Below are 18,299 nucleotides of genomic sequence, written 5' to 3' on the forward strand. Positions count from 1 at the left end.
AACACGATTCTGCCTGACCAATCAGTCGTCTGCAGTGTTTTCACGTCACTGTATGGAACCGGGTCCACAGCCCTGGAACCTCGACAGAGGTGGTACTAGAAATAGTACGACTCAACCCGGGTCCAGTTTTTGACCAGTGGAAAGCTGCAAAAAAGCGTGTCGAGCCGGGCGGAGCCACGCCAATACCAGCAGTGGAAATGGGCCAAAACTGTCTGCTGCAAGTGGCCGGTATCACGTTCACTATGCTCACTATTACCAAGAAATACAAACTGACTGTTACAACAGCCCGGCCTCACGTTTAATGCTGCATTGCTTATCGACAAGCACAGAAAACTTGTGTGAGAGGACTAGTGAAAATTTTCCAATCTTTAGGATTGGATGCAAAATAATAATATTGTAACCTTTAGAACTGGTTAGCCTAACCATTGGCATACCAGTAAGCCAGAAGACTCACAATATAACTGGGCACTCCTCTTTGACTCAACATGACAACTTGTTATGTTGACACGGTCAAAGGCTTTTGAAGCATAAATAAAACATAAAAGAACTGAAGTTTTGACGTGTGTATCCTATAATAAAATTGCCTAGGTGGATGGGCGGGTAGTGGTGTCTGTCTGTCTGTCTTTTTGTCACGTTTTGTGTCACAAAAGGCCGACGTCACGAAACCGATACCACGCCACCCCACACACAGACTCGGCATAGGGCCACCTACTGGCAAACACAAAAAGTGGTTTATCTCGAGAACCGTTTATCCGATTGATTTCAAACTTGGGGACCTGGTGGAGTGCGCAGTGCCAAATTTCATGCAATTCGGCATAGCGCCACCTACTGGCAACACAAAACGTGGTTTATCTTGAGAACCATTTTGTCGGATTGACGTCAAACTGGGAGTGTGCTTAGGGGGACCTGACGGAGTTTAGTGCCCAATTTCACAACAGAATACCGGGCCGGAGTCCCAGCAAACTAGATTTGAAGGCTGCATAGCGCCCTGATAATCTAGTTTGTTTACAATTTCCTTAAGGCATAAATACAGAGGTCAGTGCCGGATTAGCTTTAAAGCCAAACTGGTCGTCTGTGAGTTAATAAACTCCTTTATCCAGCAGAATTCTTTCTAGGACTTTTGACAGTATGCTGGCTAAAGCTATAGTTAGTATAGCTGTAGTTATCTAGGCTACTTACTTTGCCAGCTTTGTCCTTAATAACAAGCCATGAAGTTAAAACCAGTGAAATAGAAAGCAAGGACAGGAGCTGTCCTTGGACTGAGTGACATAGGCCTACTTCATGTGTTCAGCTCAAACACACGCAGCATGGAACTCCGCTACATACTCGTTCCACCCAGGTCTGGCATTAGCTAATGTTTTATTATTAGTTTTATGCTTGTAGTAGGGCTTATCGCCTTCATACAGAGCACCCACAATATCATCATAACATGGAGAAAAGAGCTCTAATTGACATCACAATAGAAATCGCATCACTTAGCGAACGAGCAGTGTGAACTAGGTTAGCTAACGTTAGTTCATCGTAAAAGTAAAGATTTTATCCCGAAATTGCTAACAGCTAGGAGCTGATGTTACTAGCTAACCTGTCGCTAAACTTACCTGGGGAGTTAAAAGCGTCTTAAGATGTTTCAGTTGCATTTCTCGACGTATTCGGGGAGTGTTAACATACAGGGCAGGCTGGAGATAGAACGGAATCTGCAGATTGTTGCTATACCGTTGGACAGCTCCGAGCTAACGTGGAGGACATCTACAGTAAACCATCTCCTTGGTTACCGTTGTCTAGGAGGGGCGGAGCTTCATGACGCGCATTTATGCCCCAAAAAATGTCGACGTGCGCGTGATCTTGTCTAATGTGAGCGAGGTGTAGTTTATGTGCAACAGCAACAGCAGAGTTTCTCTGTGTCAGAAAACATGAACGCTCCGTGAAGGCTCCATAAGGGGGAAAAACAGTGGAGATGCCGGGGATTGAACCCGGGGCCTCATACATGCAAAGCATGCGCTCTACCACTGAGCTACATCCCCTTAATATTGCAATGGAAATATGGCCTTTTAATACCACTGAGAGACTACTGAGTGACAAAGTAAGCTTAATTTATACTTATTAGAAAGTGTCGCTCAGCACATGGTCGCAGACGAAAAAGAAAGTGTCGCTCATGGTGTTCCATTTATACAGTCAAGAGAAGAGAGGGAACGAAATAACCTGACGCTGCCAGATGGATGTACGTTCGTTCACATTTGTTTATGCCGCCCCCGTCTGGCGGAGTCAGGCTACAGTGAAACCACCTCGGAGGCAAGATGTAATGTACTTGGCTGCAGCCGCATATAAACAAGATAACCACACAACTCACCTCCTCTCTCTGGGAAATTGGTCACGACGTTCTTGATTTTCACGAAGTCATACATCAAGGACAGGCTGATAAAAATAGCGGGGACGCGTTCAATCGAGCGAAAACTAGCGGGTGGACCCCAACCAAAACAAGGAAGCGCGTGCCGTCAAGCCAATCAGACTTGCGCGATACTATGACGTAGTAGGCTCTTCTCGGCGAGAAAGAGCCTGGCTTCCGTTCACAATTGATTTTGTCACCCTACCTGGTTCCGGTGTCATGCCGAGTTTTGCACCCCCGCCGATAATTGCATCCCCACCTTCCGGGAGCATATTGTAATGATTTATACGGAAACTTAACTGTTTGAAAATGATATAATTGTCTGGGTAGACGTGATCTCCAAGCCAGGGGGTCTGTCCTGGCTCACGGAGACCGACTTTGATGCATTAGATCCGCGTGGAGGTGACTTCCATGCTTGGGGCTCTCTTCTGCCTCATGGAAGCCGACTTTTGTGCTTAAAATCCGGGTACAGATGACCTCGAGACCTGGGGATCTCTCCTGGCTTTATGCAGGGGGCTGCAAATCTCGGCGGTTTGTACCTGCCGAGATTTGCATCCCTGTTTTTAAGTTAAAACGGCCCCAAAATATGGTGGGGGTGCAATTCTCGGCGGGGGTGCAAAACTCGGCATGACACCGGCCTAGAGCCCGCCCTAGACAGGAAGGGCAGCGTTTCTAGCTCGTCAACTTTTATGTTAACTTGACAATTTGACACAAGTATCAGAACGGCAAACAACAAAACAAAAGATGGACGTACCGAACGAAGTTTTTGAAGAAGTTCTTTTAGAAACATTGCGGATTCACAATCTCACATATTTTAAGCCAATACAGAAGCTTTGCATCAGACAATTAATCGAGGCAAGAGACGGCAACAAAGACGTTTTTTGGCGCACTGCTTCCGGTGTTCATTCTGGTTCCATGGTTTACGCCCCATGACAAAAAGCGGGATGAAAGGTGCCCAGACTAATGACGTAGTCAGCGACACTAGACATTTCACCAGGTAGCAGACACTGCTCGCAGACACTTGAAAGTGTCGACTCAAGTCCTCATTTCTGTCGGCGACAGACGAAGCATAAATTGGACTTTAATTTTACATCCCCATTTTTATTTTTGTTTAACCCCTTCTTTTGATAAATAAGCACCAATAAAAACATCAAATCTCTACCCTGTGACACATACATGAGAACAATGAAAAAATGTTTAAAGACCCCCTAAAGTCAATAATCTGTTTTTCTTCTTGTTTGATGTTTGAGCTTCACTGTGCAGAGTGATGTCTTTACAGAGTGTGACACTAGAAGACTGTTTCTACAATCGTCTGCTCAAAGTGGAAAGATTTAGTGCATGGGCCAGGCCACATTCCTGTAGCCTACCACTCAAGGTGGCAAAACTTGTTTATATGGCGATGAGTATCGGGATGTGGTGGCCAACTTTGTCACATGGTGTGAGCAGAACCACCTGCAGCTCAACGTGTCAAAGACAAAGGAGCTGGTGGTGGACCTGAGGAGGGTCAAGGCTCCGGCGACTCCTGTTTCAATCCACGGGGTCAGTGTTGACATAGTGGAGGATTACAAGTACCTTGGACTGTACATTGACAATAAACTAGACTGGGCTAAGAACTCTGATGCTCTCTACAAGAAGGGGCAAAGCCGTCTCTACTTTCTGAGGCGGCTGAGGTCCTTCAACGTCTGCCGGACCATGCCGAGGATGTTCTATGAGTCGGTAGTGGCTAGTGCCTTCCTGTATGCTATTGTGTGCTGGGGCAGCAGGCTGAAGGCAGTGGACGCCAACAGACTCAACAAACTGATCCGTAAGGCCAGGGACATTGTGGGGCTGGATCTGGGCTCTCTGACTGCGGTGTCGGAGAAGAGAACGTTGTCCAGGCTACGCTCCATCATGAGCAATGACTCACACCCACACCACGGCGTGCTAGTCAAACACAGGAGCACGTTCAGTGAGAGACTGATTCCACCTAGATGCAATACGGAGAGGCACAGGAAATCATTCCTGCCTGTGGCCATCGGTCTATTTAATGCCTCTCTTAAAAGAGCACCTCGGAGACGCTCAGTCTCCCTGAGACTGAGCCAGCCGATAGGTTAACTGTGCCTGGCTGAGCCACGTGTGACGTAAAGGGCAAGCCGACTTAATATAAGTCCAGTGTGCAATAAGTAAGGGATAATGTATTGTGAGCCGGTGATTACTGGCGAAATAATGACCGACAGGTGAATGATTGAGCCCGACGCGCAGGGGAGGGCTTAATCATTCACCTGAAGGTCATTATTTCCAGTAATCACCGGCTCACTATACATTATCCCGCTTAGAACACGGCCTACAACTAAATTATTTCAGTAATCTGACAAAAATAATTATTCAAATAGATTTTTTAATAGCGTTTTCAACGACAAAGCGGTTTCATTCATAATTGGCACACAAGACACCACAGCTGCAACTGGTTGGCCTAATTAGTAGTGTCTGCAGACAAAATGCTCTTATCAACTGATTAATCCAGGTGTGGCAGAGCAGCGGTCGGTTGTCGAGAAATAATGACCGGTGAATCTTGTTGATTGACCAATCAGAATCGAGTATTCAAGAGCGCCGTGTTCTAACGGTAGGTAATTGTCACGTAATGTATACTTACTCTACTTATTTTGCTTAATTTAGACGTATTCTACTTATTTTGCTTATTTTTGCTTACTATCGCATTTTACTACTGTTTATTTTATGCTATGTTGTGTTCTGTGAGCGAGCTACTGTAACCTGTCCCAATTTCCCCCCAGGGATCATTAAAGTCTTTCTGATTCTGATCATTTTTGATATTTTGGTATGATAGCCATTCCTGAGTGGTAGCTGTGACACAGTTACCAGCTTGTGAAGTTAACCACCCCTAAAATAAATTGCATTTAGAACTGGTGCATAGGCCTATCCTGTTTTAGGCTAATGGTCAGGACATTTTTTAAATGTTATAGGCTACTATTGATTTTGGTCCTATCTTATTTATTTTATTTATTTATTTATTTATTTGTTTGTTCCGATAATGATATTACATACATGATAATACATACATGCAATTCAATATTTACACATTCCACGGCCGGAAAGGAGCAGGAAGAAGAAAAACTTATCTGGTCCTATCTTAAAGGGGACCTTCTTAGCTTTCATTTAATGCCAGTTGTGATAGTTCTGATAGTTTGCTTGTTGAACATGCATGAAGAGACAGTCTCTACATGGTGGCAGCTGGCTGGACTTGACCTCTCACTTTTTTGTGCAGAAGAAGAGCTGGAAGCATAGTTCATTCATATCACCAGTGTACCAACATATATGTGACAGATGAACTGCTCGATTTTCTGTAACAGCTCATCAACCACATCCCATGACTGCCCCAGTCAGCTAAAAGTCTATTCTAAAAGTCTATTGGGAGGAAGTGTTCTTTCTCACCATCTTCAGGCCATTCAGCTTCCCTCGACCAGCAAATACTGAGTGATGCAAGCCTGTGAATGCGTATTAGCCAATTAGGCTGTCACAGATGCTGTCTCCAAGTGAGCTTGCCAGTTTGCTGATGTCAACAAACCATGTGCCGTTCTGTGTCCCAAACTTCTAGAGGGGACAGGTGATGTCCTTCAGGAAGCCAAGACAAAGCAGCATGACATCAGTCTCCTCAGCTGTAATGATAACTGACTTTGGAACAAATCTCCTGGATAGGGCAGGGGTTGGAATCTCTTTCTCTCTGGAGTTGCCCAAGGTGTGAGGCACTGGGCAGATGTGGGGATACTAACAAGTCCCCAGCTGAGGGGCTGCCGAGCTCCTGTAAGGGATTCCATCGTTCTACTGGGAGACTTCAACACACACAACGATGGAGAAACTTGGAGGGGCGTGATTGGGAAGGCTTCCCTGATCTGAACCTGAGTGGTGTTCTGTTATTGGACTTCTGTGCTATAGACATGGATTGGCCATAACATACACCATGTTCGAGCATAAGGATGCTCATAGGTGTACATGGTACCAGAGTATCTTATGCCCAAGGTCAATGATCGATTTTGTTATTGTGCCATCTGACCTGAGGCCACATGTCTTGGACACCCGGGTGAAGCGAGGAGCAGAGCTGTCAACTGATCACCTGGTGATGAGCCATCCAGCGCCTCAGGAGGGGGGTACGGGGATCGATCCAAGCTGTAAGGATGTGACACTGTTGACTTCAATCAGGCAGTGGAAGGAGCACTTTGAGGAACTCCTGAACACACACACACACACACACACACACACCACCCTGGGTGCCTCGGGCACAGCCACCAGAGGCGCTGTCGCAGGGAACTGCAAAGTGCCATTCCGGAAAACCTCCCTAGTTCAAACAGCCCTCACTGTTCAGGGGGTCAAAATGTGGAACTCACTGCCCAGTGCCCACACACATTAAACAGGATCATAGCTGGGAGCATTTTAAAATCAATCTAAAGGAGTTCCTGAAGAGTACTACCATATTGTCCGTTCCAATGATTAACTGTGTTTGTGGGTTTATGGGGTTATGATATATAGAATGTTTATATCCTTTGCGATTGTTTGTGTTGCTCCATGATTCAATGACTGACTGACTGATTTTTATGATATCCTTGTCTATGTTTACTGTATATTTTACTGCCTGTTACTGTACTTTGCTTTTAAAAGGTGCTTTTAATAACATGTAGGGACGGGCATTGCAAATTAGCCTTACAAATGCTGGGATACTGTTGTATGTATACTGATGTTGACAAATGTGTATGTAGTGTATTTGTCCCTATTTTAATAAATGAATGAATGAATGAACAGCCCTGCTGTCACAGAGGCCTTCTTGCAGGAGGTCAGAGCAGCAGACTGCCCCCTGCTGTCAGAGAGGCCTTCCTGCATGTGATGAACTGATGAAACTTTGTTTAGGTGAAGAACCACAATTTACACACTTAGCCGCACAATATGTAACATTCTGACATGACATTAGAGGGATCTGTTGAAATGTGTGTCTATGCTGTGTATATAACTGAAATTGTAATGGTAATGGATTGTATTTGATGATATGTTTAAAATACATACTACAGCATGCGCTGGGACGCGTCATCAGTGATGTCAGCTGGGGTCGTAAGGTGTTTCGGGTCTGTCAACATCATACACCCTCGCCCAGTAGACCCAGCCAAGGCCAATTAAGACCCGACCCACAAGCAGCCACTCACGGATCAAGTCAAGTCAAGTCAAGTTTATTTATATAGCCCTAATTCACAAGCATGTCTCAGAGGGCTTCACAGAAAGTATGTCTAGCTAATTCTAGCTGACACAACAGTAACAAGAATATACAGAATAAAGATAACATTTGAACAATTGATAATATAGAAAATATAGGAATGAGGGGAGAGCAGAGGAGAGCGCAGGAGAAGGGAGAATAGCAGGGGGAATGTGAGAGAGTGATGGGGTGGGGAGGGTATAGGAGGTGGGGAAGGAGCAAGAGGAGAGAGCAGGAGAGGGGAAGGGAGGGGAGGTGTGGGGGAGAAGAGAGCAGGGGGAGGGAGGAGGTGGGGAGAGAATGAGCAATATAGACGGAGGAGAGGGGGGAGGTGGGGAGAAAATAGGAATGTGGAGGAGGAGAGAAGGAGAGATGGGGGTGCAGGGGAGGGAGAGCCAGGGTAGAGAAGCAGGGGGAGCGTCCCACACCCCCCCCCCCCCAGAGAGGACAGAGAGGAGGAGAGAACAGAGAAGGAGAGGTGGGAGGGTGCAGGGGAAGGAGTGCAGGGGGAGAGGAGGAGAGAACAGAGAAGGAGTGGTGGGAGGGTGCAGGGGGAACGCGGGAGGAGGAGGCGGGGGAGGGAACAGACCTCTCCGCCCCCTCCTCCCCCCCCCCCCCCGAGAGGACAGAGAGGAGGAGAGAGCAGAGAAGGAGAGGTGGGGGGGTGCAGGGGAAGGAGTGCAGGGGGAATGTGAGAGAGGGGAGAGGACAGAGAGGAGGAGAGAACAGAGAAGGAGAGGTGGGAGGGTGCAGGGGAGGGAGAGCAGGGGGAACGTGGGAAGAGGCGGCGGGGGAGGGAAGAGCATGGAAAGAGAGGGGGCGGGGGGGGGGGAGTGGGAAATGTGGGAGAGGGGGGAACAGGAGGGGGAAGAAGGGAAAGGAGCGGGGGAAAGAGAAAGAGAGGAGGGGGGGAAGATCAGACAACTGACTACTCTAAGCATTAACCAGAGCTAACTGGGACATAGTATCTAGCTAATCTACAGCCTTCCTACTCTGTCTGCAACATTGCCCGCAGAAGGGTTGATCACGCCCAATCCGCTGCAATAGAGTTAGTGCTACACCACAGTATTGTAAGACCCTTCGGTGCATGGCGGGTCTAAGGCCCTGTGGGTGACTCCCGGCCGCGCTCCTCCTTCATCTCACCAAACCCTACCGGGGCAAAGGCAATCCAGAGGCAGAGAGGATGCCTCAAGGATGCCTCAAGAAGGCCTGTGCGCTGCACGTCATTCGCCTGCGCCGAGCACCTCGCCCTAGCCTGAAGGACCCCAGGCCGCGCCGATCTTTGCACAGATTTTCAGGAGGCTAATCTGTAGCGTTTGTGGATGTCTCCCTCACGAGAGAGCCAGTCTGGGGTGCTAAACCCATCCCGTACCGGATGTCTCTCTGACCGTCAACTGTCTCTCCAGCTTGTATTAATGTTATTTTGTTTCATCAATTCTTTATGCTTTGGAAATATTGTACTTGAGACATTCATGCCAATAAAGTGATTTTGAATTTGAATTTGAGAGAGAGACAGAGAGGGAGGGAGGGAGAGAGAGAGAGAGGGAGAGAGAGAGAGGGAAGGGACATGAAAAAACACACAAAAGTAATCATTTTCCAAAAGAAGAGCAGGTGACAGATAAACAAATACACCTTCTCTCTGGATGGGAAAACCCTTGACCACACCACCAGATACAACTACCTGGGCCTTATCATCAGCTCATCAGGTGTTAAAGAGCTGGCTGACAAAGCCCACAGAGTCTACTACGCACTTGACTATACAGATCCCTCTACAGATTCAAAGCCCCCCCCCCCCCCCCCCCCCCCCACACACACACACACACACAGTCGCACACGCATGCACACTATAGAATCTGCCTTAGAATCTTTGACTCAGTGATAAACCAATATTGCTATATGGAATTTAAATCTTTACAACAAAACAGCCACTGAGATGGCACACTGAGAATTCTGTACAAATATTATTCAGACCCACAGAAATGCCGCTAACCTCGGCTGTAGAGCAGAACTAGGTCCATATCCTTTTCTTCTTACCATAGAAAAAAAGCTTGTCAATTTTTGACCCATTTAATATTAAGTGAGCCTGACTCTTGCATCAAAGAGCTTTTAGATACAACCATCAACACCCAGAGAGTGATCCCCTGCAACAGCTAGCCCACAAACCCAACCACAAAAACCACACCGGCAACATTTACACATATTGAAACGTACAAGCGTACAAGCGTACACTCACTATTGGGAAAATAAAATTAAACCAAAAAACAAGCTTAAGTGCTATCAAGCATTAAATAGGAATTATGCATACTACGTCACTATAATTAAAGACACCAAACAAAGGAAAATATTAACCATGTATAGGCTGAGGTATGTGGAGATGATGTAGAGGAGATAAAACTTAGCAAAAAATTTCAGTAGCACAAAGAAAAAAAAATGTAGCACACACAGGTGGCGGTTAACATAATGCTTTATTGGTCCTAATTAATTTGGTCATATAATTTAGATAGGGTTGGGTATTGTTAAAGACCCCCTAAAGTCAAAAATCTGTTTTTCTTCTTGTTCCTACAGTTGGATGTCTGAGCTTCACTGTGCAAAATGATGTCTGTGCAGAGTTTGACACTAAAAGGCTGTTTCCACAATTGTCTGCTGAAAGTGGAAATTTCTCTGAGCTCGGCCGTTTTCAACAAGCAAGATTTGTGACATCACGAATCTTGGAGCCAATCACTATCCAGTATTCAGCAGTTGAAGCCCCAACACATTCTCACTCCCGATACGTCATACGACTCATACATGTACGTCATAAGATTTCAACAATATCCTAATAGCCTACTAGTTACTGATAGCCTTATCAATAGCTTATCAATCTGGTACTTTTTTACCCCCCCCCCCCCCCCCCCCGATTTTTTTTATCCCATTTTATCCCCCATTAGTGCTCACTTGATTTCTCAATCCTGGTTGCTACTCCATCCTCTGCCGATCTGGGGAGAGCCGAGACTGGCTCCATGCTTCCTCCGAGACATGGGCAGTCAGCCAGCCGCTTCTTTTCACCTGCCAGAGGAAGCTTCACCGGTAGGACATAGCACGTGGGAGGTTCATGCTATTCCAACCAGTTTCCCTCCCTCTGAACAGGCGCCCTTAACGACCAGAGGAGGAACCACATTAGCAACCAGGATATTGCATGTTTTTGTGAAGGGGGTTCCTATATGAAGGAAACCCCCGGGCTCAATCTGGTACTTTAATAGTATTCTTATCGGTTCTTTTTTTGTTAAATTAAGAATAGAAATTGATTTATTTAACAAAACAGTTGCCAAATCTTTAAATTGGGTGTGTTCATAAATTCAATCTGACCATTTGATCTCAGATCAGAGTATTCTGGACAGAGCGTCAACAGATTTTACTCACAAAATATAGGCTAACAAATAAAATATGATGCATTATTATTGAGTAAATTATCCATCATTAACGTTTATGTAGCAATAATAAATAGGAAATCATTGTTTTTAATCTCCAGTAGCACCCCGTGCGAGTCGACCTATTTCGCTTAGCACAGAACTTACTTTTAAATCAAATGCTACTAAAACGCACTGTACAGCCCTGCCTTATACTGTTATTTACTTGTCCCATTTATATATAGAGATATATGAACCAATAATATACATTTAGAGGCCTACTAATGTAATTAGCGCCCTAAAATTTAATTTGGTGATAAAATATTTCTGTGATTGAAACAATGGCAGCCTACTACACAGGGTTATAGAATAATTTGCAAATACTCCACTGTTGATATAGTGATGGGGGGGGGGGGGGGCAGTCAGAAGAATCATAATTATTTAAGTGGAATGTCAATCTAATTCTAATACTTTTACCTTTACCAGCATCAGCTGTACACGGCACTTCCTCATTTCCTCCTTGGGAACCTGGGAAATACGACACTTTGGTCGACACGTGAAGGCAGCATTGGAGTCGTGGTAGAAACCTAGACATTTGAAAGAACAGGGTGAATGTTGTTTTAACCGTTCGCTGGACACAGTATTTGATGATGTGTTTATTATGGTGTCTAAAAGTATTTTCTTGGGAAGCCACAAGTTTATTTATCCAAGCTGGGATTCGAGCCTGTCGCTGTTGAGGCAGATAAAGCAGTTAGGATTGGTGGGTTCCACTGTGTGCCGGGAGGGGGCGGTGTGGAGCACCATGTCCTGACAGTAACATGGCGGAGTAGAGAGTATGTTTCCAATGCCATGGTTTCTCCACACTGAAGCAGCTGAAAACGGGGGTGAATCGAGTTCCGTGTCGTTGGAGACAGAATAAGGTCTGGACGTACATGCCGGGTAGGTGACCTGCAGCTCCAATGGGAATGGATGTGTGAGACTCGGTAACATACGTTGAGATTCGATCCTCAGGCCCAGGCTCCTCACACCAGCCACTGACGAGGCGGTTCAGCCCGTCGTGCCACCGGGGATAAAGGCGATTGTGAACCCGGGCTGCTCTTTATGTTTTACCTGGGTCTGGTAACGTCAGTGACAGTGTCTGTCTTGTAATTAAGCTTATGTGGAGAGTAGCCTACTGTGGTTATCCTATCCAGTGTTGAAAACAATAGACTCTGAAGCATTGATAGCTCTGAAGCATGTTAGCTGTTAGCTGGATAGCTAGATAAGTTAGCATAGAGAGCCAAAGTCACGCCCACGGACGGGTCAGGCATGTGCACATGCACAAAGATATTTCCCCATAGACATGTCGTAAAATGATTATAAAAAATAGTTTGACTTGGTGAAACCAAATGATTCAGCTATATTTAGAATCAAGAGAGACCATAGAATTTTACTCTGACCAAAACAAACGGGGGAAAATGTTTATCAGGTCTTAATACGCCTTTTTTTACGTTTTGGTCGGAGTAAATGGTCTATATATACTGTCTATCGTATTTCCAAATATACCGGTAGTTGAGTAAAACTATTTGTATACCGCATTTTGCGACACGCCTATGGGAAAATAATAGGTGGATGAAATATCTTGGTGCGTATGCCTACCCGGAAGTGGACTTGACTTTGGCTCTCAGGCTTGCTGTCAGTTGATCTGTATTGGGAGCAGTTTATCACGCTAACTCCAGCTGGCACGAAGCCTTTATCACAAGCATGTCTCCGAGGACCTTACAGAGAATGTGTCTAACTACTAAACACAATCAATGCAATTATATAGGACAAGCATAGCACCTGTCAGTGGGGTCAGTCAACTATAGCCACTGAGTTTTCACTGAGTTTGCTAACCTAGTGCAGTGGTTCTCAACGTAGGGTCCAGTCCAGGGACCACCAGGGGTCCTTGATGAGGTACCAGGGGGTCCCCAGCAACCCAATGGATTGTTAAACTTCAGCATTATTTAATTTAGAAGACAGATAATGTAGAAGGATGACTAGTTTGATCATAGTTTCACTGTTATCTCTTTACCAACAATACAAATAGTCGTGGTATTCTGGGCAAAATCTAGCCATACAAATATTCTCAGTCAAAACCTCATCAAATAGTGGGCTGGTGCGCCCTGCGTGGCAGCTTGCCACCTTCGGTGTGTGAATGGGTGATATACTGTAGGCACATTGTAAAGCGCTTTGGATAAAAGCGCTATATAAATGCAGTCTATTTACCATGTAACCAATGGTTCAATTCCATTTAGGTGTTCCAGTGTCAGGGCCCTCTCATTAATGTTTTATTGTTATTGTTATTTACACCTGCTTTACCACCTCAAAACAGTTGTTGTGAATAGGGATGCAACGGTATGAGTTTTTGACGGTATGATAACCTTGGACAAAAATACCACGGTTTCACGGTATCGCGGTATTGCGGACCATTTGTGTTTTTACAATAGCCAAAATATTCCCATACAGCCGACGTCGTCTTTTTAGATGGGGGAAAGTTCAGGGGGGTCCTTGCGGCTCCTCTCTACTGTGCTCTAGTCTAGGTAGGCATACAGCCAGGGGGAGGGGCCGCGTAAGCTGCACTCTGCAAGCAACCTGGGCACTTTGTTTTGGAGAAACAGCTGATACCGTGGGGAAGGTATGACAGCAAATTTGAGTGGTTTTGATACCGTGACGTTTTCAACCCGCGGTATACCTTCAAACGGTATACCGCTGCATCCCTAGTTGTGAAGAGTGCCTATAGCTTGCTACCGCCTGCTCCTGTGTTTTGGTGGAAGTAGAAGATGGGCTAACTAGTTACAAGAGGTGACATTTTCTTGAAATACATGCTGCTTGATGTAATATGAATGGTGTATGTATGGAATATGCCGAATTGAAGAGTGGCTACTAAAGATTCATAAAATGTCTGATGTCATGTTCTATCAAGTATATCCTTGACAATAAGCAAGGCAGGGGTGAAAGTGGATTGAAATTCTTGCCGGAACTACTACTCCAACCTTCATCGCGTCATTATTCTCCTCCCGCCCCAGCTTCATGCGTTCCTGAACACGCATATTTTTGACATCATGTAGTCTATAGCAAATTATTTATTTAATTATTTATTGTGCAAGTTAGTAGCCTACTTAATTAACCTGTATACACTTTCACCAGTGAAGCAAGGCAACATAAAACAGATGAATTATTGAATGAGGTTTTGGTTGACTTTCTCTCAATACAAGAACTGATCTTATCAGGACTATATGTATGACTATTTTATCTTTCTACAATATTTCACTTGAATTGCACTAGTTTACTTTTTAACCATTTTATCTTGTGGATCTCTTGTCTGTATGTTTTTTTTCCACCTTTACTGTATTTGTTATGACTGTGTTGAATTGCCTCATTATAATGTGCTACAGCTATACAGATAAAGCTGTCTTGCCTTGCTTACTGTATGCAGCTCTGTTGACTCCACAGTCTGACTGTGTGATGATGTAATCCATGCAAATGCAAACCCGTTGAAAAATATCTGTTGTTCTCTAGCTATCAGCTGTGTCATGTCTCTGGTGTCATTCCACACAGCTGTATTGGTGGTGATAAAGCTTCTATACTTACACTCATTACATTCTATGATATACATTTATGTATAACAACAAATACCTTAAAATATTTTCTTTGTAGAACATTTCGGGAAGTTATGGTTTACCAACATGGTTAATAGATGTATTTATATTTTAAATAAAAAGGACACAACAAGACACAACAACAGCAAACATACGCAGCAACAACACCGAAAGGGCAGCACACTAACAATAGAAACTAAAGTAATAATGAAACATACATTCCCATTCAAAAAGCAATTAACAGTAGACTTGCAAAAAAGGAAGCTCTCAACTTGGAGTTCGGTCACCACCAGGGGGCCTCACTATAGTGATGTCAATAGAGAGCCGCAGGGATGACGTATTTTTGTAGGCTGAATGCGGAAGTCCCGAACTTCCTGGTTCAACACTGTTTCTGTCTATGGGATTTTTGAATGGGTTTTTGGCGCGATGCTTCAAATAAGGTATCTGGGCAACGCAAGTTTAATCAAACGCGAACCAAGGTTCAGCGGGATAATCTTCACACATGAGGACCACTTTCATGAGTTTTGAAGCGTAAATGCGAGCCCTAGAAGTAAAATGCTCCAGCTAAGCTAATCCAGAACTACACACTGTCGCATAGGCTTCCACGTCACGTCAGCACTCAACCTGGACTGTTGTTGATGTGTGCACTGATTACCCCGGGCTGAACGGGGCTGAACCAGGTGAGGGAAAGAGAATTTCCGTGTTCGCCCTTTGAAGTGGTGACGTTATTGACGTATATATCCCCATCGACTCAAAAGTGTAGTCTCATTTAGCCGTTTGCTAGCTAGCCGTCCTTTTAACGGCACATAAAAGCTTCAAAACTCATAAAAGTGGTCTTCATGTGTGAAGATGATGTTACTACCATCTGGTTCGCGTTTGATTAAGCCAGCGTTGCCCAGAGAGCTTATTAGAAGCATCGCGCCAAAAACCCATTCAAAACTCCCATAGGCGAAAACTGTGTTGAACCAGGGCTGTTAGCATCGATGATTTCCGGACTCGTTACTGCGGCTCTCTATAGAAGATGGTTCAAGAAATGGTGATTGAAATGTGTAACTGTTGTATTGTTGTGGATTTCTGTTCAGGAAGGCCAGAGGACGATGGATGTTGCTCTCACCCATGCGGAGGCGTCTGATGTCACACACGCGGAGGCATCTGATGATGTCACACACGCAGAGGCATCTGATGATGTCACACACGCAGAGACTTCTGATGATGTCACACACACAAAGGCATCTGATGAGGCAAACACTGCACAAGAAACTCAGCAAGAGCCTGTGGAGGCCACTGACTCAGCACCAGGTACACTGTTGGAGGAGTAGGAGTAATCGCATTAGAAATAGTAATACTCTAGTAGTACAAGAGGTAGTGGTGTTTGACCATCTAAAAAAAAATCCACCCTAAGAGTAAGAGTATCAAAATGAGTGAAAAAAGCAGAACTCAAATCTGCAAAAATGTGATTTAATGCAAGCTTTTGTTCAGGGACCTTGATGCCTGAAGATGCCCGATGCTTGACCGAAAGCTTGCATGAAATCACATTTTTGCACATATTTAAGTTTGCAGATGCTGCTTTTTTCACTCACCTGAGGGGAGCATGAGGCTCCTTCCCCCGGCTCAACAAGGAAGCGAGAGAGCGAGGTCGACACTCCACAGTCGGGAGAGAGAGTGGGCTCAAAGCCAGTGAAACCATAGACTATAGGGCAGGGGTATTCAATTAGGATAATAATAATGATATAATGATAATAAATAATAAATGAATTGAATGGAAATACAATTATCAAAATCTTGGGGGCAATTTTTGCCCCTTGATCACGGTTTTTAGGGGCATTCTGAGATTTCTTGGGGCATTTTTGCCCTTGCCCCTGGCTAAATTCCTACACTGATTGGTGGAATGAAATTAGACCTCAGGATAGCTGGGCACACACATGGTTCTTATGATGGGAGTTTAACCTCTACATTATCTGGCTCATTGTTTTAATTGATTTTGACCTGTTATATAACACAAATGATGTGGAATAAAAGATCACTCTCCTCACAGGGCAAGAGCGACTGTCAGAGCAGTTGTCGAATTTAACCCCCACCACAAGGGGGCGACAACGGAAGAAAAACCCCAAATATTCAGACTACGACACTGACGAGAAGTCCCCTGTGCGAATTCCCCAGCGGAGACAACCCAAAAAGACCCCGGTGAGAAAGGGCTCCGAAGAGGGCCAAGCCTCTGGGACCACTCCGGCCAAGAGAGGAAAAGCCAAGAGGACTCCAGCAAAAAAGACTCTTGACCTCTCAACAACAGAGGGTGGAGGCGCGGAACCCAAGGCCAACGGGGACCAAGAAGCAACCGACAAAACGCCCCACGAGTCTGTCGGAGAAACCCCCCAGAAAACGACGAAAAAGGCCACGCGAGCCAAGAGGACTCCTGCAAAAAAGACCCCGCGAGCCAAGAGGACTCCTGCAAAGAAGACTCCTGCCAAGAAAATTCCTGCTGCCAAGGTAGGGGGTGTGCGTGTGCCATATCCTATCGTTATCAATACATGGGTGCAATTCTTTATCATATCGTCAAAATTTCATATTGTGATAGTAATCGCAATATTCCAAACTTGTTAACTCATTCAGTGCCAGCCACTTTTGGAGAACGGATGCTCCCAGTGCCAGAGTTTTCAGAGCGTTTTCAGTGATTTCTCGAGGCCCACAGAATATTGTGTGATATTACTATGTAAACACCGAACACGCACAAGAACGAGCTGGCTCTATTGTATCATCAGCAAAAAAAAGTTTATTGATACCATTTTCCGTTCTTTAGTTATGAGCCGGAGAAGATAGGTTGTTTTCAGCGTTTTCAGGCTTTTCAAATTATTAGCTGAGATAATCCGCCTTTTGTGAAATGCAGCATTTCAAGCACATTCACTGAGTCTGAAGATAATATTTTCTGATGTAGTGACGTAGTTGTTGTGTGATGCCCTGCGTGCACCACCCCCCTCCCCCCCTCCCCCCGTAAACTCCTCCCCACACTGCACACAGCCTCACGCAACCATTATATTTTCGGAGTGCTGCGTTTGTGTGCTGCTGTCGGCTCTCAGCGCCACAGCAGGGAAGAGCCAACCCGGATTGCTGAATGGTTTGGCGTCAGGGGCTGCTTTCCTGGCTGCTAATCGGTTGGAGAAACTATACAGACAGACAGACAGACAGACAGGGACAGAGGGGCTCAGTTGTGAGCGCGGATTGACTCCTGTTCGGAGCCAATGTCAGCTCCCGCGACAGAGCAAATGGCTCTGGGAGCATGCATCGGGTTGTCTTTGATCCACGGCTTTTAGGCTGTTTCTCGGACCTGTCTCTAATCTGGACTGCACCGAGCAAGCACTGTCGCCACCTAATGAGTCCGTAAAATAGGTTATACACCTCCAATAGCTACTATAGTTGTACAGGAGCTGCGGAAGGCTTTGATCGACGTCCCACCGTCAAAAAACGCATTGGACGTCGAAGGACGTCCGTGGCATTCTACGTCACTATTTAATTGGACGTCGAAGGACGTCCATGGCATTCAATGAGTTAATGTAATGACGTCGCACCGTTACACTGCATAACGGTGTGACGCACGCACAGCAACAACAAGCATGACTGAAAGCGGCTTCATGGGAGAGGAGTTAATTCCAAAAATGGGAGTGGCTTCAGTAGTGTGGGAG

The 18,299-nt window shown here is 45.3% G+C and overlaps 2 protein-coding genes and 1 long non-coding RNA gene across 3 annotated transcripts in view; 2 read left to right on the top strand and 1 right to left on the bottom strand.

Moving 5' to 3' along the window:
- ift172 (intraflagellar transport 172) overlaps window positions 1-6,195 on the bottom strand; it is a gene marked incomplete at its 5' end in the record, with an annotated part of 73,515 nt that extends 67,320 nt beyond the window's left edge. Inside the window, 2 exon segments of the mRNA XM_083642985.1 lie at window positions 5,813-5,865; window positions 6,054-6,195. Of these exon segments, the coding sequence (XP_083499111.1) occupies window positions 5,813-5,865; window positions 6,054-6,195 (195 nt within the window).
- Window positions 6,196-11,838: 5,643 nt separating this feature from the next.
- Window positions 11,839-16,792, top strand: LOC310783029. Its single transcript, XR_014553064.1, has 3 exons — window positions 11,839-11,941; window positions 15,705-15,921; window positions 16,658-16,792. It is a non-coding gene; the product is annotated as an uncharacterized lncRNA (long non-coding RNA).
- A 173-nt stretch (window positions 16,793-16,965) lies between these two features.
- gtf3c2 (general transcription factor IIIC, polypeptide 2, beta) overlaps window positions 16,966-18,299 on the top strand; it is a gene marked incomplete at both ends in the record, with an annotated part of 40,476 nt that continues 39,142 nt past the window's right edge. The window contains one exon of the mRNA XM_083642986.1: window positions 16,966-17,109. Within this exon, the coding sequence (XP_083499112.1) occupies window positions 16,966-17,109 (144 nt within the window). The remainder of the gene's footprint in view (window positions 17,110-18,299) is intronic.

This window comes from Poromitra crassiceps (assembly GCF_964638095.1).
Source record: "Poromitra crassiceps genome assembly, chromosome: 9".
Classification (NCBI taxonomy): domain Eukaryota; kingdom Metazoa; phylum Chordata; class Actinopteri; order Beryciformes; family Melamphaidae; genus Poromitra; species Poromitra crassiceps.